Here is a 27,511-nt window from a genome sequence, read left to right on the forward strand (position 1 = left end):
TACAAAAATTTTGAGACAGGGAAAAGATGAACTAGCCCATCCCATGCAGTGGTGATACCTTATGCATCACGGTACAGATTCTCACTACCCACCTGCAGCCATGCAATCTCATCAGAAAGGCAAATAACCAGATTAAAAACAAAGAAAATAAGGGACAAAATTTGGAAAATTTCTCATTGACTCCTTCAGACGATCAAAACTAGTCCAAAAGATCACATTCACCCTGCTTTATATTAGAGGGTACCCTGCCTCTTGTTCAAGATGATCTCTCCAACTAGAAATAGGTTCAGCGCTCTCTTGAAGGAATACAGCGAATCAGCATTTACTGCACAAGCCAGCAACCTGTCCCACAGGACCACTATTCTCTGGGAAAAGATGACTAAGCAGTCCAACCTAATTCTTTACTTACATAACTTGTACTTGTGACCTGTGAAGCTCCCTAAACTATACAGTTGAAAAAGTTTGTCCCCTAAACACAATCTAGTACTTTCACCATTGTATAAATCTCAATCAAATTGCCCCTAAGTTGTATGTTCCTTGAATGTATCTTGGTAACTAAGGTATTTTAAAAATTGGGAATCAATTTTGTGGCCATCTTCTGCACCTTTTCCAAAGCCTCAATATCTCCTGTCACGTGAAGGGCCCAAACTGGACACAGTATCCAAAATGAGGTTAACCAAGGTCTTATACAAGGACAAAATGATAGGTTTTGTTTTGTACTGAATTGCCCTTGGAATACAACCAGGTACCCTGTTTGCTTTAGAAGTAGCTACGAGCAATAATTCTGAAGCTTTAAAGAGTGACACCAAATCTTTTTCTTTCACTACTGGCTCCAATTCAGTTGACTGTAGGGCGTGCGTATATTTAGCATCAAATCTGCCCACATGCATAACACTGTGCTTTTCTAAGTTAATCATTTGCCAAACACAGGCCCACCAGCTACATCTGAGTCATCAGTGAAGATAGTAAGCGTTATGAAAATGCTTCTGTTTTTGTTAAATATATTTTTTGAGGAATTCATAGTCAAACTGAAGAAATGTTGCACCAGATTTTTTCCAAGAGCATCATCAAGAGGACACCAAAAGGACTTGTTTGACAACATCATTTACTGGTTGTCACATGACTCAAGTTATAAATCGAACAGAAAGCCTGATAACTGGGGAACATGTGTGTAGAAAAGCGACAGGTCAGAAGGTGAACTTTCTGTTTCCGGTTAGACTTTTGAATTGTTTGGAGTTGGGAATGAACTGTTTAAAAAGGGTTGGAGTTTTAAAAAACAAAACTGAAGGACAGAACCCCAGCTCAGCCCAGTCTGTTCCATCTCTTTAAAAAGCCTGCAGAAGGAGAGAACTTCCAAGGAGACAAGAGAATTCCCAAGGAAGACCACGACCCAGCTCAGCTTTCCAGCACCTCTCTAAAAGACCCTGAGAATTCCACTGTGTCAACTCATCTCGTCTCCTGTCTTTGAAGAAAAGCCTGCTAAATTAATTCTCAACGCCCCCTGAAAAGAACTGTTCTAAAAGATCTCTACACAGTGGACTTCTCGGGGTCTTTTAGAGAGGTGCTGGAAAGCTGAGCTGGGTCGTGGTCTTCTCTTCTTCCTTGGGAATTCTCTTGTCTCCTTGGAAGTTCTCTCCTTCTGCAGGCTTTTTTAAGAGATGGAACAGGCTGGACTGAGCTCGGAGGCCAGACAGTATGCCAGCTTTGGAACACAACATATCTCATCTGCTGGTTCTTCAAGAATGAGCAAGTATTCAGCCCAAGTGATTTTATTTTTCTATAATAGAACTCTAAAAACAAAAATCCCTTTTTTTCCCCAGTTGAGTGTGTGAGTGAGTGTGAGGGACTAATATTTCAATCTGTGTGTTGATGCTTTACTTCATAAGACTCGTTGTATAATAAGCTGATAATTTTGTTGTTTATTAAATAAACCTGATTGGTGTGTTTTATTCTGAGATAAAAATAATGTCTATGATTGACCGCATCGGTGAGTGGAAAAATTTAAATATACGTTGTCACCTGTGGAGAAGTGGAACTAGAATAAACAATGCACTCCTCCCGGTCATAACATAAGGATGTGATACATTGCTGGTAATCAGTCTTGGCCATGTGAGCCGCATGGAAGATGGCAGGATCCCCAAGGACACATTATACAGCGAGCTCGTCACTGGTACCAGACCCACGGCCGTCCATGGCTCTGCTTTAAAGACGTCTGCAAATGCGACATGAAGTCCTGTGACAAAAACAAGAAATGCTGGAATCACTCAGCAGGTCTGGCAGCATCTGTGGAAAGAGAAGCAGAGTTAACGTTTCGGGTCAGTGACCCTTCTTCGGAACTGACCCGAAACGTTAACTCTGCTTCTCTTTCCACAGATGCTGCCAGACCTGCTGAGTGATTCCAGCATTTCTTGTTTTTGTTTCAGATTTCCAGCATCCGCAGTATTTTGCTTTTAATGAAGTCCTGTGACATTGATCACAAGTCGTGGGAGTCAGTTGCCAGTGATTGCCAGAGCTGGCAGGCAACAATAAAGGCGGGGCTAAAGCATGGCGAGTCGAAGAGACTTAGCAGTTGGCAGGAAAAAAGACAGAAGCGCAAGGGGAGAGCCAACTGTGTAACAGCCCCGACAACCAATTTCATCTGCAGCACCTGTGGAAGAGTCTGTCACTCTAGAATTGACCTTGAAAGCCACTCCAGGCGCTGCTCCACAAACCACCTCCAGGCACTTACCCATTGTCTCTCGAGACAAGGAGGCCAAAGAAGAAGAAGAAGAATCAGTCTCCAAGCAGATCCAAATCCATTAGCAACTTTTTGCCGATAGATTAAGAATTGGCTGAATGCCTATCAAGTAAATTATTAATGCTGCAAGATTTTATCTTGGGGAGTAGCCTTTTATGAGGTATCTTATCATAGGCTTTCTGAGAGTCCAGGTGGACAATATCTACTGTATTATTAACAGTAACTTTTACAAACATTTTGATCAAATTTGTAAGACATCACCTCTTTTTCTAGAAGCTCTGTTGGGTGTCAATGATGAGACTTCATCTAAGGTATCATATAAGGAGTCTTCTCTTATACCATCAAGCATCTTATCCATTACTGAAGCCAAACCATTGGACCCAAAGTTACCTGGCTTTACTTTACAATCTTTTTAAAAACTGCAACTATATTAAAATCCCTCCAGTCAGAGGGAACAGTCCCTGGGTGTGGTGGGGATGTGGACTGGATGAGGCCTGATATCGGGAGCGGGGATCCCATGCCTGGTCCTGCTGAGGCAGACAGCATGTAAATTTTACGCTGCTTGTTCATCAACATGACTGCAGTGTGCAGCTGAGCATAAATGAAACGCACAAATAGCCTGCACTTCTTAAAGACAGCCTGCCCCTCTTAAAGGGCACTACACTCATGCTACAGGAGCTGCTGCAACAGTGTCTGGAAGGTTTTGCTGGAATGAAGACGACAGCAAATGGAGCAAAAGGCCACAGCGTGCTCCCAGGTTTTCTAATGTGGCGCTGGAGGCCTTAGTGATGAAGGTCAAAAGGAAGAGAGATGCCATCTTTCCACAGGTGGCCATGGGACTCTCAAGGCACACTCGGAGAAGGGAATACGGGCAGGTGGCCAGGGAGATCAATTCACAGAGCCTGGTTATGAGGACTTGGCTACAGTGCTGGAAAAAGTTCAACAACCTCACAGGTGGTCAATACATCTTCACAGGACATCTCCTACCCACCAAACCACCAACCTCTTACACTGCTCAATGCACCAAACCCCCATCACTCATCTATCAACCATCAGATACTTCATGTCGATTTCACACACTTACCAATGCTGCCAGCCTCATATGCACCTCTCACAGGCTCCATGTACTGCCAGACACGACAGGCACATCACCCAAGCACAATGCAACACTATCTGACATCCTTCCCTCTTTCTTGTAGCACATAACAACAGGAAGCCAGCAGGGGAAAGGCATGCCTGCATCACCTGAGCCCATTTGGAGGAGATGGTGCTCCACATCATGGGCTGGGCATTACTGAGGCCACTGCATCCGGCATTACCGAGAACATCCAGGACAAAGGCATGTTCCTGCCTTAAGCACCTTCTCAACTCCCACTTCACCCTTTGTCCTGTGATTTGGCACGAAGTGCAAGCTGCAACCTCTTGCTTTCCACCCTAGAATCCCTAGCTCACCCCATCCCTCCACTTCTACATTTGTGCTTTCAGATATCCAAGAAGTGCTACCTGGCCAGCCAGTGCAGCCTCACCTTGAAGAGCGAGAGTAAAACCAGATCTCTGATGAAGAAGCACCTTCAACTGATCTGACACTTGCAGCCACAGCACGTAACTCAGAGGGCAGTATTGAGTCAGGATCAGCATGTGGTGAGTCAACAGGCACAAGTGGGCAACAGCCAGGCCAGGGGGAAAGGATAGTTTATGTGTCAGACCACCGGAGGGAGCGGTCACATATGAATTCTGCTGCAACGACTCTGAAGAAGATTTCAATAGGACAGGCCACAGGACAATGCTGATGGGCACACTGAGGTGCTAGGTGCACTCGGACAGGCCTGCCAGACAGCCTCTTGTTACTGTCAAGGAGCATAGAGGAGTCAACTCTAATTTGGCACAAGTCATCCCACAGAGCTTGGATTCCATCCATTCCAGCATGGAAGTGGTCGCTAACTCCACGACAGCACTTGCAGACGATGCCTCAGCTTCCACTGCAGCACAGGTAGAAGGCACCCAACGTCTAAATGCTGCAGTGGAAGCTCAGATGGAGGTCATGTGATCAATGCTTGGTGCCATACAAGCCCAACTCGTTGTGATGCAGTCTCAGACTGCTGCCATCATGGCTGCAGGTACCAGTGCTCAAAGGGGCTTGCAGACTTTCACAGCAGCCCAGCAATCTGTCCACCAACACAGTTAAAATTGCTGAGGCACCGCCCCAGTTGAATGGCAGTAGCATCATGGAGCACAAACCTGTTGCTCTCTCTCAGGATGACAGCATTCATGCTCCTACCCTGCCACTCCACCAGTGCCCTTGCTATTGCCTCTCGGCCAAGCCAACCGAGACTGCTAGTGCCTGTGCCAAAGTGGTGTAGTCTGAAGCTGGACCTTCTAGACCCTGAGCTGCTGAACAGCGTTTTCCAAGGCTGTCTACAGTGTCATGCAGGCCCCCACCTGCCAAGAATGAGACATTAATTTTGCCACATGAACACTGATTTTTAAACTGTTACTGGAGTAAAGAAAGAACTTGCTTAAAAACAAACACCAGACCCTTGACAGACAGTACTTGGAAAAGACAAAGGGGCCACTCCCTGCTCCAATTTAATCCACAATGGACTTTTGATGACCAGACGTTGAAGGTGGAGAGGCGAGCATTCCAGGTTAACTGCTAAGATGGCCGAATACACAAACCGATGTGGTCAGACCAGTTTAGTCACATGACAAACTAGCTGTTGGAGTTTTTTGAATTTGAACTTGCCACAGAGAATTTGAACTCAAAGTTCTTTGCTCCTGGACTGAGAACATCTCTCTCCTGTCTGCTCTCATCTCATTCTCACCAGCTTCGGAAACCATTGAACCCCAAGTGAGAAAAGTCTCCTACAGTGAACAAAGTTTAAGAAGAATACTGGGCCACAACGAAAAGCAAGAATTACCTACAAGCAAGAACTACCTCCAAAAAGACTACAGTGTGCTCGAAGCACAGTAACAAGAAACTCTTCTGATATTGTCTCAAACCTCTTTATTTTTAGAGTCATAGTCATAGAGAAATATAGCACTTAAACAGGCCCTTCGGCCCACCGAGTCTGTGCCGACCAACAACCACCTATTTATACTAATCCTACATTAACCCCATTTTTCCCTATCACATCCTCACCTTCCCTCAATTCTCCAACCACCTATCTACACTAGGGGCAATTTACAATGGCCAAGTTACCTAGCAACCTGCAAGTCTTTGACTGTGGGAGGAAACTGAAGCACCCGGCGGAAACCCATGCAGACACAGGGAGAACTTGCAAACTCCGCACAGGCATAACCCAGAACTGAACCAGGGTCGCTGGAGCTGTGAAGCTGCAGTGCTAACCACTGCGCCGCCCCCTTCTGCTCTTTTCTGTCTCTATTTGCATGTGCGTATCAAAGAACAAAGAATAGTGCAGCACAGGAACAGGCCATTCGGCCCTCCAAGCCTGTGCCAATCTTGATGCCTGCCTAAACTAAAACCTTCTGCACTTCCGGGTTCCGTATCCCTCTATTCCCATCCTATTCATGTATTTGTCAATATGCCTCTTAAACGTTGCTATTGTACCTGCTTCCACCACCTCCCCCGGCAGCAAGTTCCAGGCACTCACCACCCTCTGTGTAAAGAACTTGCCTCGCACATCCCCTCTAAACTTGCCCCTCGCACCTTAAACCTATGTCCCCTAGTAACTGACTCTTCCACCCTGGGAAAAAGCTTCTGACTATCCACTCTGTCCATGCCGCTTATAACTTTGTAAACCTCTATCATGTCGCCCCTCCACCTCCGTCGTTCCAGTGTAAACAATCCGAGTTTATCCAACCTCTCCTCATAGCTAATACCCTCCAGACCAGGCAACATCCTGGTAAACCTCTTCTGTACCCTCTCCAAAGCCTTCTGGTAGTGTGACGACCAGAATTGCATGCAATATTCCAAGTGTGGCCTAACTAAGGTTCTGCACAGTTGCAGCATGACTTGCCAATTTTTATACTCTATGCCCCGACCGATGAAGGCAAGCATGCCGTATGCCTTCTTGACTACCTTATCCACCTGCGTTGCCACTTTCAGTGACCTGTGGACCTGTACACCCAGATCTCTCTGCCTGTCAATACTCCTAAGGGTTCTGCCATTTAATGTATACTTCCAACCTGTATTAGCCCTTCCAAAATGCATTGCCTCACATTTGTCCGGATTAAACTCCATCTGCCATTTCTCTGCCCAAGTCTCCAACCGATCTATATCCTGCTGTATCCTCTGACAATCCTCATCACTATCCGCAACACTACCAACCTTTGTGTTGTCCGCAAACTTACTAATCAGACCAGCTACATTTTCCTCCAAATCATCTATATATACTACCAACAGCTAAGGTCCCAGCACTGAGCCCTGCGGAACACCACTAGTCACAGCCCTCCATTCAGAAAAGCACCCTTCCACTGCTACCCTCTGTCTTCCATGACCGAGCCAATTCTGTATCCATCTTGCCAGCTGACCTCTGATCCCGTGTGACATCACCTTTTGTACCAGTCTGCCATGTGGGACCTTGTCAAAGGCTTTACTGAAGTCTATATAGACAACATCCACTGCCCTTCCCTCATCAATCATCTTCGTCACTTCCTCAAAAAACTCGATCAAGTTAGTGAGACACGACCTCCCCTTCACAAAACCATGCTGCCTCTCGCTAATAAGTTCATTTGTTTCCAAATGGGAGTAAATCCTGTCCTGAAGAATCCTCTCCAATAATTTCCCTACCACTGATGTAAGGCTCATGGCCTATAATTTCCTGAATTATCCTTGCCACCCTTCTTAAACAAAGGAACAACATTGGCTATTCTCCAGTCCTCTGGGACCTCACCTGTAGCCAATGAGGGTACAAAGATTTCCGTCAAGGCCCCAGCAATTTCTTCCCTTGCCTCCCTCAGTATTCTGGGGTAGATCCCATCAGGCCCTGGGGACTTATCTACCTTAATGCTTTTCGTTTAGTTTAGTTTTACTTTTAGAATCGAGAATGCATGTATCCTTAGGCATTAATCGAATTAGAGATTAAGTTGAATAAAATTTCACTTTTCTTCTTTAAACCTGAGATAACCTGGTGTGCTAGTTTCTTTGCATTATAATTGGAAAGCGGTGAACAAGGATTCACCAAGGGGAGCTCAAAACACTGTTTAAAATCAAACCCTGTTACAGTAAGACCAGGTGAAGTCTGAGAAAGACCCCCAGACACCTTTCTCACCTGGTCGTAACAACAATCCCCCCGCTGCAAGTCTGCAGCCTTCCACCAGCCATGCTGCAGCCACTGTGGTAGCACTGTGTAGGAGCAAAGGCACACACAAGACAAACACTGAAATGCACAAGGATGAATGGTTCAGTTTTGTATGCATTATATGCATTGTTGGATACTGTTGTGACAGAAAGGTGTTTTTCTGGTAGCTTTTATTTCAGGATTTTAGCCAAGAGGAGCCTATGATGGTCCCTGGCAGACAGATGAAAGGTGGGGTTATGGTGCAACTGTGATATGAGGATGAGATTGTCAGCGGAACCCAAGTCTGACTATTCACTTGTGGACAGTCTGTCCTGAGCAAAAGGGTCCCGGATGGTTTGCTCTATGACTTTCCCAGTGGTTGCATGGCTCTCATGGTAGGTACACTGTCCCTGCGTCGTTGGGTGGCCTTTCAATTTTTTTTTTATTCATTCGTGGGATGTGGGAGGCGCTGGCCAGGCCAGCATTTATTGCCCATCCCTAATTGCCTTTGAGAAGGTGGTGGTGAGCTGCCTTCTTGAATCACTGCAGTCCATGTGGGGTAGGTACACCAACAGTGCTGTTAGGAAGAGAGTTCCAGGATTTTGACCCAGCAACAGTGAAGGAACGGCGATATAGTTCTAAGTCAGGATGTTGTGTGGCTTGGAGGGGAACTTGCAGGTGGTGATGTTCCCAAGCATCTGTTGCTCTTGTGCTTCTAGGTGGTAGAGGTCATAGGTTTGGAAGGTGTTGTCGAAGGAGTTTTGGTGAGTTGCTGCAGTGCATCTTGTATATTGTACACACTGCTGCCATTGTGCATCGGTGGTGGAGGGAGTGAATGTTTAAGGTGGTGGATGGGGTGCCAATCAAGCGGGCTGTTTTGTCCTGGATGGTGTCAAATTTTTCAAGTGTTGCTGGAGTTGCACCCATCCAGGCAAGTGGAGCGTATTCCATCACATTCCTGACTTTCTTGATGGTATACAGGCTTTGGAGAGTCAGGTGGTGAGTTACTCACCACAGAAATCCCAGCTTCTGACCTGCTCTTGTAGCCACGGTATTTATATGGCTACTCCAGTTCCGTTTCTGGGCAATGGTAACCCCCAAGATGTTGATAGTGGGGGAATTCCGCGATGGTAATGCCATTGAATATCCAGGGGAGATGGTTAGATTCTCTCTTATTGGAAATTGCCATTTCCTGGCACTTGTGTGGTGTGAATGTTACTTGCCACTTATCAACCCAAGCCTGGATATTGTCCAGGTCTTGCTGCACATGGACACAGACTGCTTCAGTATCTGAGGAGTTGAGAATGGTATTGAACATTGTACAATCATGAGCGAACATCCTCACTTCTGACCTTATGATGGAGGGAAGGTCATTAAGATGGTTGGGACTACGACACTACCCTGAGGAACTCTTGCAGTGATGTCCTGGGACTGAGACGATTGACCTCCAACAACCGCAACTAGCTTCCTTTGTGCTAGGTATGACTCCAACCAGTGGAGAGTTATCCCCCTTGATTCCCATTGACTTCAGCTTGACTAGGGCTCCTTGATGCCACACTTGGTCCAATGCTGCCTTGATATCGAGGGCAATCACTCTTGCCTCACCTCTTGAGTTCAGCTCTTCTGTGTACGTTTGGACCAAGGCTGTAATGAGGCCAGGAGCCGAGCGGCCTTGGCAGAACCCAAACTGAGCATCAGTGAGCAGGTTATTGCTGTCTAAGTGGCGCTTGATGGCACTGTCGACAATACCTTCCAACACTTTGCTGATGATTGAGAGTCGACTGATGGGACGGTAATTGGCTGGATTGGATTTGTCCTGCTTTTTGTGGATAGGATAAACCTGGACAATATGGAAAATTGCCAGGTAGATGCCACTGTTGTAGCTGTACTGGAACAGCTTGGCTAGGGGTGTGGCTAGTTCTGCAGCACAAGTCTTCAGTACTACAGCCAGGATGTTGTCAGGACCCATAACCTTTGCAGTATCCAGTGCCTTCAGCCGTTTCTTGATATCGCTGGAGTGAACTGGATCGGCTGAAGACTGGCATCTGCGATGTTGGGGACCCCAGGAGGAGGCCAAGATGGATCATCCACTCGGCACTTCTGGTTGAAGATAGATGCAAATGCTTCAGCCTTGTCTTTTGCACTGATGTGTTGGGCTCCCCCATCATTGAGAATGGGGAAATTTGTGGAGCCACTTCCTCTTGTTAGTTATTTAACTGCCCACCACCATTCACAACTGGATGTGGCAGGACTGCAGAGTTTAGATTTGATCCGTTGATTGTGGAATCGCTTAGCCCTGTCTAATGCATGCTGCTTTCACTGCTTGGCATGCAAGTAGTCCTGTATTATAGCTTCACCGGGTTGACACCTCATTTTTAGGTATGCCCGGTGCTGCTCCTGGCGTGCCCTCCTGGATTCTTAATTGAACCAGGGTTGGTACCCCAGCTTGATGGTAATGGTAGAGTGGGGGATATGCCAGGCCATGAGGTTACAGATTGTGGGTGGATACAATTCTGCTGCTACTGATGGTTCACAGCGCCTCATGGATGCCCAGTTTTGAGCTGCCAGGTCAGTTCAGAATCTATCCCATTTAGCACGGTGGTAGTGCCACACAATACTCAGCGTGAAGACGGTCCTCGATTTCACAAGGATTGTGTGGTGGTCACTCCTACCAATACTGTCACGGACAGATGCATCTGCAATAGATCAACTGGTGAGGACAACGTCAAGTCGGTTTTTCCCTCTTGTTGGTTCCCTTACCATCTGCCACAGACCCAGACTAGCCGATATGTCCTTCAGGACTCAGCTAACTCAGCAGCGGTACTACCAAGTAACTCTTGGTGATAGACATTGCAGTTCCACACCCAGAGTACATTCTGTGCCCTTGCCAGCCTCAGTGCTTCCTCCAAGTGGTGATCAACATGGGGGAGTACTGATTCATCAGCCGAGGAAGGGTGGTAGGTGATAATCAGCAGTAGGTTTCCTTGCCCATGTTTGACCTGATGCCATGAGACATCATGGGGTCCAGAGTCAATGTTGAGGACCCCCTGGTAACTCCCTCTTGACTGTATACCACAATGCTGCCACCTCTAGTGACTCTGTCCTGCTAGCTGGACAGAACATACCTGGGGATGGTGATGGTGGTGTCTGGGACATTGGCTGGAAGATATGTTTCCGTGACTATGACTATGTCAGGCTGTTGCTTGACTAGTCTGTGGAACTACTCTCCCAATTTTGGCACAGGCCCCCATATGTTAGTCAGGAGGACTTTGCAGGGTCAACAGGGCTTGGTTTGCCATTGCCGTTTCTGGTGCTTAGGTCGATGCCGGGTGTTCCATCCAGTTTTATTCCTTTTCAACTTTTGTTCAGTGGTTTTGTACAACTGAATGGCTTGCTAGGCCATTTTAGTCAACCACATTGCTGTGGGTCTGGAGTCACATGTAGGCCAGGTAAGGATGGCAGATTTCCTTCCCTTTCGGACATTAATGAACCAGATAGAATTTTTACAACAATCAAGGGTAGTTTCATGGTCAACAATGCTGACTAGCTTTCAATTCCAGTTTTTTTAAAATCAATTAATTGAATTTATTAATTAAAACTAAATTCCATCAGCTGCCATGGTGGGATTTGAACCCAATATTCCCAGAGTATTCTGGATTACTAGTCTAGTGACATTACCACTACTCCACCACCAGTAACTTTTTAATACTACACTGTAACACCCATGCTCACACTTTCATTGACCTTTGGATGTGTGAATGGGCAGCAAAGCAGCAAACTTGCATTTTGCGATGGGAAGGGCGATTCTCACACACACTTGCTTGCTCGCTGCCCTCAGTGTGAAAAAGATTCGCAGGAGTCACATTTGCAACCTTTGTAGACATAAAATAAATGGCATTTACACACCTTCCTGTACAAACCAAAACAGCGATACTTCAGAAAACTTAGAGGAATGAACAGCACGTCATTAGAGAAATATACTGCTACAATTTTCTTCTTACACAAAATTTGCCAGCAATCCCCAAACTATATCCAAAGACTGACTGAGCGAGATATAGAGAATGGCAGGAAATTTGGGGGTAAATAGTTTACTGCCTTCAGCAAGTGAAAGGGAAAATACATGCTTGTGCTCACACACCAATTTCCACTAACAAAAAACACTACTGCCACCAAGAGGTTACAAGTAAAACAACTTCTGAAACTACTGAAATTTTTTTTGTGTTTATTATATTTCATCTCAGTTTGTTCAGTTTGCTTACCCATTGTTTTTTTTTTCATGTTTGTACTTGCGGCTGTTCAATTTTCAGTCCATTAACACCCTATCTGTACTAATGCTTTGTCTTTCAACACACAGGGCGGCACAGTGGCGCAGTGGTTAGCACCGCAGCCTCACAGCTCCAGGAACCCGGGTTCGATTCTGGGTACTGCCTGTGTGGAGTTTGCAAGTTCTGCCTGTGTCTGCGTGGGTTTTCTCCGGGTGCTCCGGTTTCCTCCCACAAGCCAAAAGACTTGCAGGTTGATAGGTAAATTGGTCATTATAAATTGTCACTAGTATAGGTAGGTGGTAGGGAAATATAGGGACAGGTGGGGATGTTTGGTAGGAATATGGGATTAGTGTAGGATTAGAATAAATGGGTGGTTGATGTTCGGCACAGACTCGGTGGGCCGAAGGGCCTGTTTCAGTGCTGTATCTCTAATCTAAACACCATCAACATATTGTTTACATTTGCTCCACGACCTTCTGGTCAGCTATTCTGTGACCTTGTCCTATCTACGCCTTGTCCTTTGTTATCTCTTGCCCCACCGCCGCTTTACTTGCTTATAACCTTTTACATTTCTAATATTTGCCAGTTCTGAAGAAGGGTCACTGACCTGAAATGTTAACTCTGCTTCTGTCTCCACAGATGCTGCCAGATATGCTGAGTATTTCCAGCATTTCTTGTTTTTATTTCTGAAACTACTGACTGGCCTTCAGGGGATGAGACTGCATTTACTGCAATTCACTCATCCCATCATTGGTTAAAACCAGAGGTTCACATGACTACACGAGGTCATATGGGTAAAAGCTAACACATGCTCTTTCCTTAGTAAATTTACACTAATATTGCCAACATAGAAATAAAGAGAAAATGCTTGAAATAGACAACAAGGTCCGCCAGATTGTCACCCTTCATAAACTTAAGGTCAACTAAGATTTTAAAATTCTCATCCTTATTTTCAAATATCTCCATGGCCACGCCCCTCCCTTCCCCTGTAATCTCCTCCAGTCCCACAACTCTCTGCCCAATTCTGGCCTCTTGCACAACCCCGTTATCAAATCGCTCCACTACCGGCGGCTGTGCCTTCAGCTGCCTGGGCCCGAAGCTCTGGAATTCCCACCCTTAACCTCGCCGACTCTCTACTTCTCTTTCTTCCATTCAGACACTCTTTGAATGATCAGCCCAATTATCTGCTCATGTGGCTCAGTGTCAAATATTGTTTGATAAAGCTCCTGTGAAGTGCCTTGAGGCATTTTACTACATTAAAGGCTCTATATAAATCAAGTTGTGGTGACAGCATTTGAAAAGTGAATTGACAGTTTATATTCTGGGATGTAAAAGCTCTATCAGAACTGAAAACTGCAGTTGATACCATGTTGGGCTGAGTGGCAGGCAAAGTATAGAGAAAACAATGGGTAAAGGTGAAGCGTCTGGTGTGCTCAAAGAATCAGTTCATGCACTGAATTGCCTGATTTCCAACATTTAGAGTTTTTTCTGGGAAAAATACAAGTTCACATTTTGAATACAATGAATTTTGTTATTGGGGAAAGTTAGAATCAAGGTTGATTAGTGGCTACAACAGGCAATGCTAATGGCACTGAACAAAGGCAAACAACTGTAAGATCTTTGGAGAGAGAAACAGCTAACGTTTCAGGTCTGTGACCTTACAAAAAGGTTACAGACGTGAAACATTAACTCTGTCTCTCTCTCTACAGATGCTGCCTGACCTGCCATGTATTTCTAGCACTTTGCTTTTATTTCAGATTTCCAGCATCCACAGTATTTTGCTTTTATTACAGCATGCTGACTGAGATGAAGGCTTATACCTGGACAGTACAATCGTCCAAGCAGTTACTTTTAGTCTGCTCATGAAACAAGAGATGGAAAATTCACATCTAAAGCCACCAGTCCACGTTGGCTTCAGTGTCCTGATGCTCAGGCGTGGAGAAGTGGAGAGGGGGAAAAAAAATGAGATCTCAATTAAGATTGCTGTTCAATTGCTGTTCTGAGACATCTGCTGGAGCGCGAGTGTAGAAGTCTGCTGAAATCTGGACCAGGTTCATCAGTCATGCATTTGCCTCAACTATACCACATACAAGATGCACTGCAGCGACTCATTAAACCTCCTTCGACAGCACCTTCCAAACCCACAACCTCTACCATCTAGAAGGACAAGGGCAGCAAATGCATGGGAACACCACCACCAGCAAGTGTCCCCTTCAAGCCACACACCATCCTGACATGGAACTATATCGCTGCTCCTTCACTATCACTGGGCCAAAATCCTGGAAATCCCTTCTTAACAGCACTGTTGGTGTACTCGCACCAGATGGACTGCAGCAGTTCAAGAAGGAAGCTCACCACCACCTTCTCAAGGGTAATTAGGGATGGGCAATAAATGCTGGCCTAGCCAGCGATGCTCATATCCCATGAAAAAATAAAAAAAAAGTTAAATAATCTGTTGACACTCATCATCTAGGTTCATGCTTGGATGTGTTACTGAACAGTTGCTATTCCCTAGGGAGTTGTACCTACTTTGTGGGAGACAGACGAGGACTGCTTAGAGGGACAACCCATTTGTTAGTGGCAATATCTTTTTCACCATTTTTCAACTGCATGTTTTGTTCAATCTTGTTTTTGCACCTTTGCCTAGGAAGCAACTTGTTTCAATAGATCATCCTGTAAAAATGCCATTAGCCACCTGTAACTATCTTAAAGTTACAAAGATTGTTGCTGTACTAATAAGAATTGACCACATGTCTTACCATCATGTCTGCAGGGCGATTCGCATCCTTTCTGTGGTGAAGCCACACGAAGGAAGATCTGCTGTCGCCAGGACTGCCGACGGTTACGGATCAAATTACCACTACCATTACTCCCTCTGCCTGGGCTTGGCCTAGATTCATAGTCACTGTGGTGAGAAAATAGAAAGAAAGTCAACAATAATCCATTAATCCAGCTTGTAATATTAAAAGTCAAGTCATGACTAAGTTCAGTTAATTTTATTTGCTGAAAAATTAACCCAAATAAGAACATTGCAAGTCACTTATTAAGTGGAGATTGAATGGTTGTTTTCACTTAAATGGGTTGAGCCTTACGAGCATATACCACTTAAGGTTACATGCATGCTTTAAAAAATATCCAAAAATGAGGATTAACTCGTGCTTTATCCATCTGTTCCCATTTTGTGGAGCATTTGTAATTATGCAGGTTGTATTGGTGATAGCGAGCTTACCATTGTTAGGAAGCTGAAGGAACTACAGTAGATATATGCATTAGCCCAGGTTGCTTCAAGAATTAATAAAATGTATGCACATTAGTCTTTTGGATCTTAATGATTAGGCTCGCTAACCACTCTATCAGAATTTCTAAATCAACACAACATTCAAGACCAAACTGTGGGATAGGAAGAATAAGCCAAAAGATAGAATCATAGAATAGTCACAGCACAGAAGGAGGCCATTTGGCCCATTGTGTCTGTGCCAGCTTTCAACAAGAGAAACTCATCTAGTCTCATTCCTCTGCCACTTCCCCATAGTCATGCAATTGTTTTCTCTTCAGATAATTATCTAGTTCTCTTTTGAATGTCTCGATTGAATCTGCCTCCACCACACTCCCAGGCAGTTCATTCTAGATCCCAACCACTCGTCGCATAAAAAAGATTTTACTCATGTTGCTGTTGCTTTTTCTGCCAATTACCTTAAATCAATGACCTCTCATTCTGGATCCTTCTGCTAATAGGAACAGTTTCTCCCTATCTACTCTGTCCAAACCTCATTATTTTGAACACCTCTATCAAATCTCCTCTTAATCTGGTCTTCTCCAAGGAGAACAGCTCCAGCTTCTCCAACCTATCCACGTAACTGAAGTTCCTCATCCCTGGAACCATTCTCATGAATCTTTTCTACACCCTCACATTCTTCCTAAAGTGTGGTGCCCAGAACTAGATGCAATATTCCAGTTGAAGCCAAACCAGTATTATAATTCATGTTTATCATAACTTCCTTGCTTTTATACTCTATGCCCCTATTTATAAAGCCCAGCATCCCATATATTTTATTAACCTGCCCTGTACCTTTCAATGATTTGTGCACCTAAAGCCAGAGGCCCTTCTGCTCCTGCACTCCCTTTAGAATTGTACCCTTTATTTTATATTGTCTCTCCTCATTCTTCCTACCAAAATGAATCACTTCACACTTTTCTGTGTTAAGTTTCATCTGCCACTTGTCCGTCCATTCCATCAGCCTATGTCCTCTTGAAGTTTATCACTATCCTCCTCACAGTTCACAATATTTCCAAGTTTAGTGTCCCAACATTGAGCCCTGTGGAACCCCACTATATACCTTCCTTCAGTCCAAAAAACAACCATTCACAACTACTCTCTGTCTCCTGTCACTCAGCCAATTTTGTATCTGTGCTACTATCCCGCTTATTTCATGGGCTTGAACTTTGCTGAAAAGCTTGTTATGTGGCACTTTATCAAATGCCTTTTGAAAGTCCATGTGCACCACATCAACTGCATTACCCTCATCAACCCTCTCTGTTACCTCCAAGAGCTCAAACAAGTTAGTTAAACACGATTTGCCCTTAAATCAGTGCTGGCTTTCCTTAATTAACCCACATTTGTTCAAGTGGCTATTAATTTTGTCCGAATTATTGTTTCTCAAAACTTTCTCACCACCAAGGTTAAGCTGACAGGCCTGTAGTTGCTGGGCTTGTCCTTGCATCCTTTTTTGAACAAGGGTTTAATATTTGCAATTCTGCAGTCCTCTGGCACAACATCTGTATCTAAGCAGGATTGGAAGATCATGGCCAGTACCTCCACAATTTCCACCTTTACTTCCCTCAGTATCCTTGGATGCACCTCATACAGCCCTGGTGACTTATCAACTTTAAGTACAATCAGCATATCTAATACCTCCTCTATCAATTTTGAGCCCATCCAGTGTCTCAACTCCATCCTTTCGCCATGACCTGGGCAGCATCTTCTTCCTTGGTAAAGATTGATGTAAAGTAGTCATTTAGTACCTCAACCATGCCCCCTGCTTTCATGCGTAAATCCCCTTTTGGGTCCCTAATTGGATCCACTCCTCCTTTTGCCACCCTTTTACTATATATATGCCTTTATAGCCACTCCAGGCGCTGCTTCACAAACCACTGACCACCTCCAGGCGCGTATCCATTGTCTCTCGAGATAAGGAGGCCCAAAAGAAAAAAAAAAGAAAAGAATGCCGACAGAAGACTTTTAGGTTCCCTTTTATGTTAGCCGCGAGTCTCTTCTCATATTCTCTCTTTGCTTTTCATTTGTTTTTTCACTTCCCTTCTGAACCTTCTATATTCAGCCTGGTTCTCAATTGTATTCTCTACCTGACATTTGTCATAAACCCATTTTTGGTTCCATCTTACTTTCTATCTCTTTTGTCATCCAGGGACCTTTGGATCTGTTTGCCCTACCTTTCCCCCTCATGGGATTGTACCTTGAATGTACCTGAACTATCTCCTCTTAAAGGCAACCCATTGGTCCATTACAGTTCTGCCTGCCAATCTTTGATTCCAAATTACTTGAGCCAGATCAGTTCTCACTCCAGTGAAGTTGGCCCTTCCCCAATTAATTAATTTAATATGATTCAATTATCCAATATTGATAAAGTGGAGGAGCCGGTAAGACACCCCGAAATTCCACCCAGGAATAGAACCCGAACTGTACAAATAGCACATAAAATTTCAATTCTATCACTTTTATATAATTTATAAAGGTGCACTTTCATTATGCAATGATTTGAAAACCTATAGGACTAGGTTTTTCCAAAGCAAAAGAACATTTTCTTCCATTTACTTCTATGTCTTATGATGAGGAAACATTAATCATAATGATTATGTAGGTGTTCAATGGTTTCTTGTTGGCAAGAAACCATCAGCACTTAACCAATTATCTCTTTGCCCTCTATCATATCCCTGCCCTGTTTTGATCTTCGTAAAAAGTGAAAACACTGGCGTTGCTTCCATGTTTATACAGTGGAACTTAACTTTCTTTGCTATTATCCATATTCTCCAATATTGGCAAATATTTCCCTAAAAGTAAAGGTTGGATTGGAAGAAGAGTAGGCACTGGAGTAGGCAAAACAAAATCAAAACCCTATTCCAACACGTGAAAGAGTGAATGAGGGGAGGGTTTTCAATAAAGTGCCTGGAATGACAACAGCATAAAATGAAGATATACCAATTAGAGGTAATTTCAATACTGCACAATGCAGTCTCAGTGATCTCCTAATTTCCAATACTGAAGATCCCCTCCATTATGAAAGGCCAAGTTCTCTTGTGCTAAGGAGTCAAGGATCAGTACAGAGTGATACCAGAATCCAAACAAGACATAGGAACATAGGAGCAGGAGTAGGGCATTCAGTCAATCGAGCCTGCCCCGCCATTCAATATGATCACGGCTGATCATCCACTTCAAAGCCTTTTTCCAACACTATCCTCATATCCCCTTATGTCATTTGTATTTAGAAATCTGTCAATCGCTGCTTTAAACATACTCAATGACTGAGTTTCCACAGCCCTCTGGGGTAGAGAATTCCAAAGACTCTCAACCCTCTGAGTAAAGAAATTTCTCCTCATCTCTGTCATAAGTGGCTTCCCCCTTATTTTAAAATTATGCCCCCTGGTTCTAGACTCCCCAACCAGGGGAAACAGCTGCATCTACTCTGTCTATCCTTTTAAGACCACAACATGTGACTAAGATGCAACTCCTGATATTCCTATACTGTTTCCAGATAATGCAGAAACCAGAAGAACTTCAGCAACCTCCAGGATTACACCACTGGCAAACATCTGACTAACAGGTTTTTCTTCATTTGCATCCAAATTGATCCTTGTTTTTTTTTTACTCCCGAGTTGCTTCATTGTAAATACAGTTTTCAAAAAAACCACAGAACTCAGGTTGTCTGGGCTGCTTTATTTCTATCTATGAACAAGTAGCCAATTTGCCTCACGTAGTTCCAGGAAGCAAAGGAGGAGAAGAGGGAAGAGAGACAGAACAGTTTTTTGTATATCATCAAGTTGTAAAATCAACCAGAGAAAGAGAAATACTTAACAAAATCAGTCACAAGTAAAAAGGAAACAATGCAGACAGCACCTGCTGTGTATTTCCAGAAGTTAGTGTTAGTCAAAAGTTGGATAATAGGTCCAAATAAAATTTCAGCAGCTGACAGAAAAATGTTGACAGTTAAGTTATATAGTACAAAATTAGGTTGATTTTGTAGTATAAACCATTTTTAAGGTTATAGTGTTACTGAATACAAAACAATTTCATTTTGCAAATGAAGCTGGGTTCAGTGCTACAGAGAATTCCTTTTAGATTTTAAAAATCATTATGCTCAGGATGTCGATGTTGCTGGAAGGCTGGCATTTAACTGGGTGATGGCAGCTAAGACACTTCAGCAGGCAGTTAAAGGTTAACCACATTGGTATGGGACAGGAGGGTGATGAACGCATAGATCAGGCAGGGACAGCAGGGTCCTGAAAGGATAGTTAGTGAACTAGTTAGGTTTTTAAACAACAATCTGAAGTTCATGGTAACTTTGACTGACAACAGCTTTGTTTCCAGGTTTTTTAAAAAACTGACTTCAGACTCTCAAACTGCCATGGTGGATTTGAACTCATGGTCTCTGGATTATTTTGGTGTATTTCTGCAAGATGCCACCTTCGGCCCAGTGAACCCCTTCCCTCTTTCCCCTGCAAGATTTGTAGATGCCAGTTTTCCTCTCTATTTAACTTTTGTTTGTTAATCCATTCAGATCATATACATTTAGTCTGATCTTAAGAATGCATGTGTCCTGCTTGTTCAGGTGTTCCATTTTTCTTATATTGAAATACCTCCTCCAAACCATTTGAGATTCTTTCACTTGAATTTGGTCCTTTTATTATTATAATCCTGGCTCCTAATTTTTGATTTAACTGGATTCCAGGTCATTTTAAACTTGATTGTTTTGTTGCTACTGCCCTGCAATTTATCACTTTATACATCTAATAATATCCGATGAGCCTTAAAATTTCCCTCATTTTTGTTCATCTCCAAGTTTCTGTACCTTGCTCACTAAGGCCATGACCCTTTCTTCAAGTTTATGGATCAATTGACAGTGCTCTCATTTTACCACCCTTTTAATGTAGTTGGCTTTCTGGTTTCTGAACATTCTGCAGCAAACACAATTCATACTCCCCATTTTAATTGTACTTATATCTGACACGGAACACAGAAGTCCGAGTGTATCAAGGCTGTGTCCTCAGTACCTTGCTCTATGGCAGCGAGGCCTGGACAACGTATGTCAGCCAAGAGCGACATCTCAATTCATTCCATCTTCGCTGCCTCCGGAGAATTCTTGGCATCAGGTGGCAGGACCGCATCTCCAACAGAGAAGTCCTCGAGGCGGCCAACATCCCCAGCTTATACACACTACTGAGTCAGCGGCGTTTGAGATGGCTTGGCCATGTGAGCCGCATGGAAGATGGCAGGATCCCCAAAGACACATTGTACAGCGAGCTCACCATGGTATCAGACCCACCGACCGTCCATGTCTCCGCTTCAAAGACGTCTGCAAACGCGACATGAAGTCTTGTGACATTGATCACAAGTCGTGGGAGTCAGTTGCCAGCGTTCGCCAGAGCTGGCGGGCAGTCATAAAGGCGGGGCTAAAGTGTGGCAAGTCGAAGAGACTTAGCAGTTGGCTGGAAAAAAGACAAAAGCGCAAGGGGAGAGCCAACTGTGTAACAGCCCCGACAAACAAATTTTTCTGCAGCACCTGTGGAAGAGCCTGTCACTCTAGAATTGGCCTTTATAGCCACTCCAGGCGCTGCTCCACACACCACTGACTACCTCCAGGCGCTTACCCATTGTCTCTCGAGATAAGGGGGCCAAAGAAGAGAAGATATCAGATGCTGCCCTTTTAGTCTCCTTCCCTTTGTTTGCCCTCTTAGCCTTACTTAATTGTCTCTAGTCTTAACTTGTACCAAGCCCCATTCAGCTATCAGCCCTGTACTTGTTAACTTATATTAGCTCCCAGTCAAGCAATATTTTGATTTTAAAACTCTCTCTCATCCTAGTTTTCAAATCCTTCCATGCCTCGCCCCTCCCTATCTCTAATCTCCTCCAGCCCCAAGCCCTCCTCTAAATCTGGCCTCCTGAACATCCCTGATTTTAATCGCTCCACCATTGGTGGCCACGCCTTCAGTTGCCTAAACCCTAAGTTCTGGAATACCATCCCTACACCTCACTGACTCTCTTCCTTGCTTTCCTCCTTTATGAGACTCCTTAAAACCTACTTCTTTGACCAAGCATTTGGTCATTTGACCTAATGACTCCTTATGTGACTCGGTATATTTTTTTATAATGTTCCTGTGAAGTGCTGTGGGATATTTTATTATGTTAAAGGCACTGTATAAATATAGGTTGCTGTTGTTGTAGTGTTTCCTTTTTGATTTTAATGCTCACTGGTGTCCCCCTGACTTTTGCTTACTCTGGATATTCTGCCAAATTCTGGCTTGCCTTGGTAGATCCCTTTATTGGTTGTTGCACCCACATGGTCTCTTACAGCTTAATTCCTCTCCTCCCATTATAAATTTACTTTTCAGCTGCCATTCCTTTATGACTGCTGTGCTGTCCTTTTAGCTAAAGAAAACTGTTAGTTGATACTCCCTTTGTTTCCTCACATGTTGAATGGAGTCCTCCAATGGTGAAGGAATTCATTGCTTGACAGTGGATCTCACTTTAATTTCATTCCAATGTTGATAATTCCCGATGGAATCAGACTTTAAATTTGTCAATGTTTGATCTACTTGTGCATCTGGATACTTTTTAGATTTTTTAAAAAATTCAGTCATGGGGAAATCCTCCAGCAAAGCAGTCATACAGTCAGTCAACTAGAACTCATGTTTCAACTGAAACTCACACTGTATTTGCTGGACCATAAAATGTATTTTTTATCTGGAAAAAAGTTGCCTAAAGTTGCCACGTGTCCTATGGTCTGAACATTACCCTAATCCTTATATCACTTGTACGAGTTTCAGAGATGCAAGCACATACCAGTCGTTGTCGTGAACCCAGTGGGTACAAGACAAAAAAGGTTTTCTTATACTGGACACAAGAATGCAAGAACTAGGATCAGGAGTAGACCATATGGCCCACTGAGCTTGCTCCAGCATTCAAAATGATCATGGCTGATCTTGTGATTCAACTCCACGTTCCTGCCCTCTCGCCATATCCCTGGATTCCCTGAGAGACCAAAAATATAATACCATAGGATTCAAACTGGAAGCCAAAAAGCATGGAAATAGAGCAGCTGAAAGAAATTTTGATCCTCTTCCAACCGAGGAAATGATATGGGAATGGAAGAAACAAGAGGAAGAACTAGTGAAATTAGAAAAGAGCAAGCACACTTTGTTTGGGCATGCTGAAAAATGTCCACAGCTGAAACAAGAGGTGAAAAATTGGATAATAGACCCTAGGCAAAATGGAATTTCTGTATCTACCAAAATGATTATAGTGAAGCAAGAAGAGTAGCAGTTGTAAGTGGTGTTTTTGATTTTGGCAGGACAACATCTTGGTGCTACATTTTTATGAAAAGGCATAGACTAAGCATATGTTCCAGAACCAGAATAGCACAGAAGATGCCGGCCAAATACGAAGCAAAGATGTTTGAATTTCACAGGCTTGTGATTAATGAAAGGAACAGTGTTTTGAACTTGGGCAGCTAGGCAACATGGACAAGGCTCCCTAACTTTTAATGTTCCAACCAACACGACTGTGGACATCAAAAGGTGCTAAAACAATACCAATAAAAACTTCTGGCCATGGGAAGACCCATTAAACTGTTGTTTTGGTGAGTTGTTCTGATGGCAAAAAACTGCTGCCATTATTGACCTTTAAGAGAAAAACCGTACCAAAGGATGAAATGCCCAATGGAATTCATGCTCATCCTAATGAATGGATGAATGAAAAGGGAATGCAATTGTGGCTGGACAGAGTGTGGCCGAAGCATCCAAGTGGGCTTCTCAAAAAGCAGCCCTATTATTGCGAGATCAGTTCAGGGCACGTATAACTGAGGCCCTGAAAAGGAGAGTTGGGGAATTGAAGACACAGCTAGCTATGAGTCCAGGTAGTCTTGCTTGCCAATTACAGCGCCTGGACATTTCAATAAACAAGCCAGTTAAAGCATTCATCTGTGAGGAGTAGAATGAATGGTTGGAGGTTCCAAATCACAACCCGACACCAACAGGGCGAATGAAGCAGCCCACAGGTGTGTGAGTGGTGAGAGTTTTGTGGCTATTAGTGAAATACAAGACAATTGTGAGGCCATTCAAGAAATGTGGTATCAATAATGCCCTAGATGGCAGTGAAGATGATGTACTATTTGAAGAAAGTGCCAGTTCACGCAACACCAGTGATGATGAATGTGACAGCAGTGATGAGGAATTTTTGGGCTTCTGTGATTAGTAAGATGTCATAATGGATTGTTGTTTTTGTTCCGTGATGGCAAATGTTAATATTAAATACCTATATGCACTGGAGTTTTTTTTTCCTGGATTTTTCTTTTTTAAATCTTGTTGTGTCTTATGATCCAATGCGTCTTATAGTATGGCAAATACGGTACTTACCCAATCGGAAGTCACATTATAAAACAGGAAGTTGATTCATATAGTCATCAACTTCTGTGTTGAGGAAGTTACCTTGTGAACTCGAATCTGTGCCCCCTTTCCGATAGAAGGATGAAGTGAGAGGATTTTGTCTTTCATTGGAATCATTTTACAAATGGAGAGTCAGAAATAGGAAATCGCTTAATACTGCTGGTTTTAAATAATTCACTCTGGGGAATCTGAACAATTGAGTGTTGAACAGAGTTTGTGGAAAGTCACAGTCCAGCAATGGGTTTGGTAGCTTAGTGGTTAAATTACTAGACTAGTAATCCAGAAACCTGGACTAATAATTCAGAGAGCATGAGTTCAACACCCACCATAGCAGTTTAATAAAAATAATGGAAATAAAAAGCTGATATCAGTAAAAATAACCATGAAGCTGTTGGATTGTTGTAAAATCCCAACTGGGTTACAAATATCCTTTAGTGAAAGAAAGCTGCTGTCCCTAACCTCTAGCTAAGATATGACCAGTCCCACAATAACTGCACTCAGTGGTATCAAACTACAGCAATTCAAAAAGGTGAAGGCAGCCCAGCACCACCTTCCCAAGCACAAGTATGGATGGGCAATAAATGCCAGCCTTGCCAGCAATGCTCACATCCCAAGAATGAATGGATTAAAAAAAAGCTCCACGATAATTAATTAGAACCCCATAAAATACCACATTTACAAAATACTTTTAAAGTATAAACTGCAAAAATTGCAGTTTATTAGGTTATAAATTAAGCCACAAAAGTGAAGAAAGCTATCGATACATGATTCCTACCTTTTGGTGCTGTGGTTGAGAGCTACAGGAACCAGAAATTTTAGAAAGTTTGGAGTAGAGGTTGAAGATGGAAGCCTTGCTCGTAGGCCGCTAAGCTGAGAAGCACTGACAGCGGTTTTGAAAACAAACAGGTTTACTAGAGAACAGTTTACTACAGATCAGTTTTCAAAAGGGTTCAGCATCAGAAGATTTACAGAGACATCCCTTAACAAAATATTATACAGAAAATTGTTTGCTGATAAGGGGTATAATTGAAGCTCAGTGTTAACTGGTTATCAATTTTTTGCTTGTCCAAAATCCAAAAATAAAATCATTTCTGCATTGAAAAAGAAAAGGGTTATTGAAATGCTGTTGGTCCAAAATCAAAAAAGAGTGTTTCTCAGTTTGGATAACAGACCCAGTGAAATCCTCTTTCCACACAAATTTCTAACCATCTGAAGCCAAAGATTAAATATCCATCCTCACTTAGTGTTACATGCACTTCAGCACTAGGTGTCCATAGATTGACATCATTTAGGCAGTACTGTCAGTCCATATCAACTAGACCATTAGGGAGTTGCTGAACATAAGCCAAGCATTCCTCACAAGGAATAAATGACGAGCAACGAAGACTGCTGCACACTTATAAGTTATTAGTTTGACTGGTGTAGGGACAAGGTGCCAGACAGAATCCTGGCAAAAGTAATATATGTTATGGGGAGGGGTGCGTATTCGGAAAGATGACCCAGAATAACAAGATGGAATCAATTAAAAATCGAGCACAATATGCAAGAATCAGTGATTGTCTGGCTTGTGGTTCATTACTAAGCATCGGGGCCTCCAAACTCCATGGCCATTCCAGCAGGTGCCAATCTTGCATGGCGTATCCGACAATGACCTATTGGAGGGACAGCTTCTGCCCATTCCAAACATGGCCATTGCGGACTCGCTATGTTGTGTTTTCTCAGGCCCTGGGGTGTGGTCGGTCCAAATGGACCTGGTGAGACCAGGTATACCTCCTTGACCACTGGTAGTGATAGGATTCAACTGGGGTACAGCCAGGCAATGAGGCCTGGAAGTGAGCGCCATTTTATTTTAAGAAAAACTTCAATGCTTCCCCTTTTACAAAAAGTGACCCTGGGCCAGCCTCAATGTTTTGCTGGGAAGGAAGGGGCAAAAGAGAGAACACAACAACCTCTGGCCCACCCACATCTGCAAATGATAAGTGGCCAGATAAACTCCTATTGCTCTGGCTTGCACCATTGGCATCATAATTAGGGAACTTCCTGCTGACCTTATGAACGTAGGCGGGGGCAGCAGCAGAGGTCCCAAGCGGCTGCATCCGTTACAGCGGGATGCTTTTCCCCTCTGAATTTTTGGGACCCAGGTCGTAATTGAAAGCCAGTTACTTTGAGCCTGTGAAGCTTCTAAAGTTCTCGGGCTAATTTCATTTTCCTGACATATCAAGCACAATTTAAACATAGGACCGAATCAAAATGTATTGTATTATCTCAAGGATTTTAGAAAGTTGGCTATTTCTCAAAGGTTAGAACAATATGAAGCTACTTTTTTTTTTAAAGGGATGTTCTGAAGTATACACTAGAGTTCAGGTTCATGCAAGTAAAGATCATTGACAATCAGGAACATGCAAACAGAGAAGGACAGAGACAGGAAAGCACAGCAGTGACTTTCTTCTACATCAGTGTTCCAGACTTTGATGAAGACAAGTTGGAACAAAACAAGAAACTCCTCATGGGTACTTAAACACAGAGATAAAAATGTTTCAGTAAACTAAATCTTAAGAACTGTCATTAGATAGACAAATGGAAAGGATAGAGAACATTTCTCCACAAAGCAGTTCGACTGCTTTTCATATCTAATCTCCCAAAATGAGCAGTTTAAGCATCACTCAATCCAGTTATTTCGGAATGCATATCATTTGAAATTGAGGCTGCACATATGGAATTTAGAGGTAGGAGGAGTAAATTCCATTACTGGATATGTAATATGCCTGTACTATTCAACTGCACTTCAAACAATCGCAAAACTTCCAAAAGACACCAACACTTTTCCTGTAGATGTTCAAGTAATGGTGCTTCGACAATATTAGTTTTAGCCCATGTTTCTGTCAGTTGATAACTGGCAATTAATTTCATTTGATTGATATTTCAATGATTATTACAGAATCCACTGAAACTGGGATTTTGCAATCAAATGCCTCAGAAACTTGAAGCAAAGAAACTGCTCCCAAATGGTTCGAACATGTGGTTTATGTTTTTCCATTAGAAACTTAAGTTTAAAAAAAATTGAATCCAGTTTCATCCATCCTGTTCATGGGCTAATGATTAAATGAAACATACTACTGAAAACAAACATCTGCAAAAAGACACAATCTCATCATTTCAATACACGTCAAACAGATGGTGTGAAGGGACAATAAAGGTAGTAGCAAAACTGGCAGGCACAGACTTGATCCCCACACCGCCAAGCTCCTAATCTCAGCAATATTGTAATGAAACAACATGGAGCATTGGCCAACTGGAGAGAATACTGAATCAGAGCAGAAGTTTCATGTTGTGTTTTCTCAGACAGTATTTTTTGTGCTTAAGGGAGAAATACCACATTAGAGCACCCAGTGTTAACATCAAGCAATCCCAGGTCAGGTACAGCAAAGCTTCCTCTGTCTTAACCACGTGTCTCAACTCCAACCTCAAGCGTATACCTATTAAACTTTTCACTTACAGCACTAACCATCCTTATAGCCTGACTGAACTTATCACTTGCATCAGTTTGTACCTAGTTGTGCCTAATTTTCTGCTCTGGCTCTCTTCTTAGAGGCTGA

General features: G+C 43.3%; 1 protein-coding gene across 4 annotated transcripts in view; it reads right to left on the bottom strand.

Moving 5' to 3' along the window:
• Nucleotides 1–27,511, bottom strand: part of tbc1d1 (TBC1 (tre-2/USP6, BUB2, cdc16) domain family, member 1) — a 329,569-nt gene that overhangs the window by 110,811 nt on the left and 191,247 nt on the right. For all 4 annotated transcript variants that reach the window (XM_068036947.1, XM_068036966.1, XM_068036956.1 and 1 more), the window contains exon 11: nucleotides 15,002–15,147. In XM_068036947.1, coding sequence (XP_067893048.1) covers nucleotides 15,002–15,147 — 146 coding nt within the window. The remainder of the gene's footprint in view (nucleotides 1–15,001; nucleotides 15,148–27,511) is intronic.

Source organism: Heterodontus francisci, chromosome 1, assembly GCF_036365525.1.
Source record: "Heterodontus francisci isolate sHetFra1 chromosome 1, sHetFra1.hap1, whole genome shotgun sequence".
NCBI lineage: Eukaryota > Metazoa > Chordata > Chondrichthyes > Heterodontiformes > Heterodontidae > Heterodontus > Heterodontus francisci.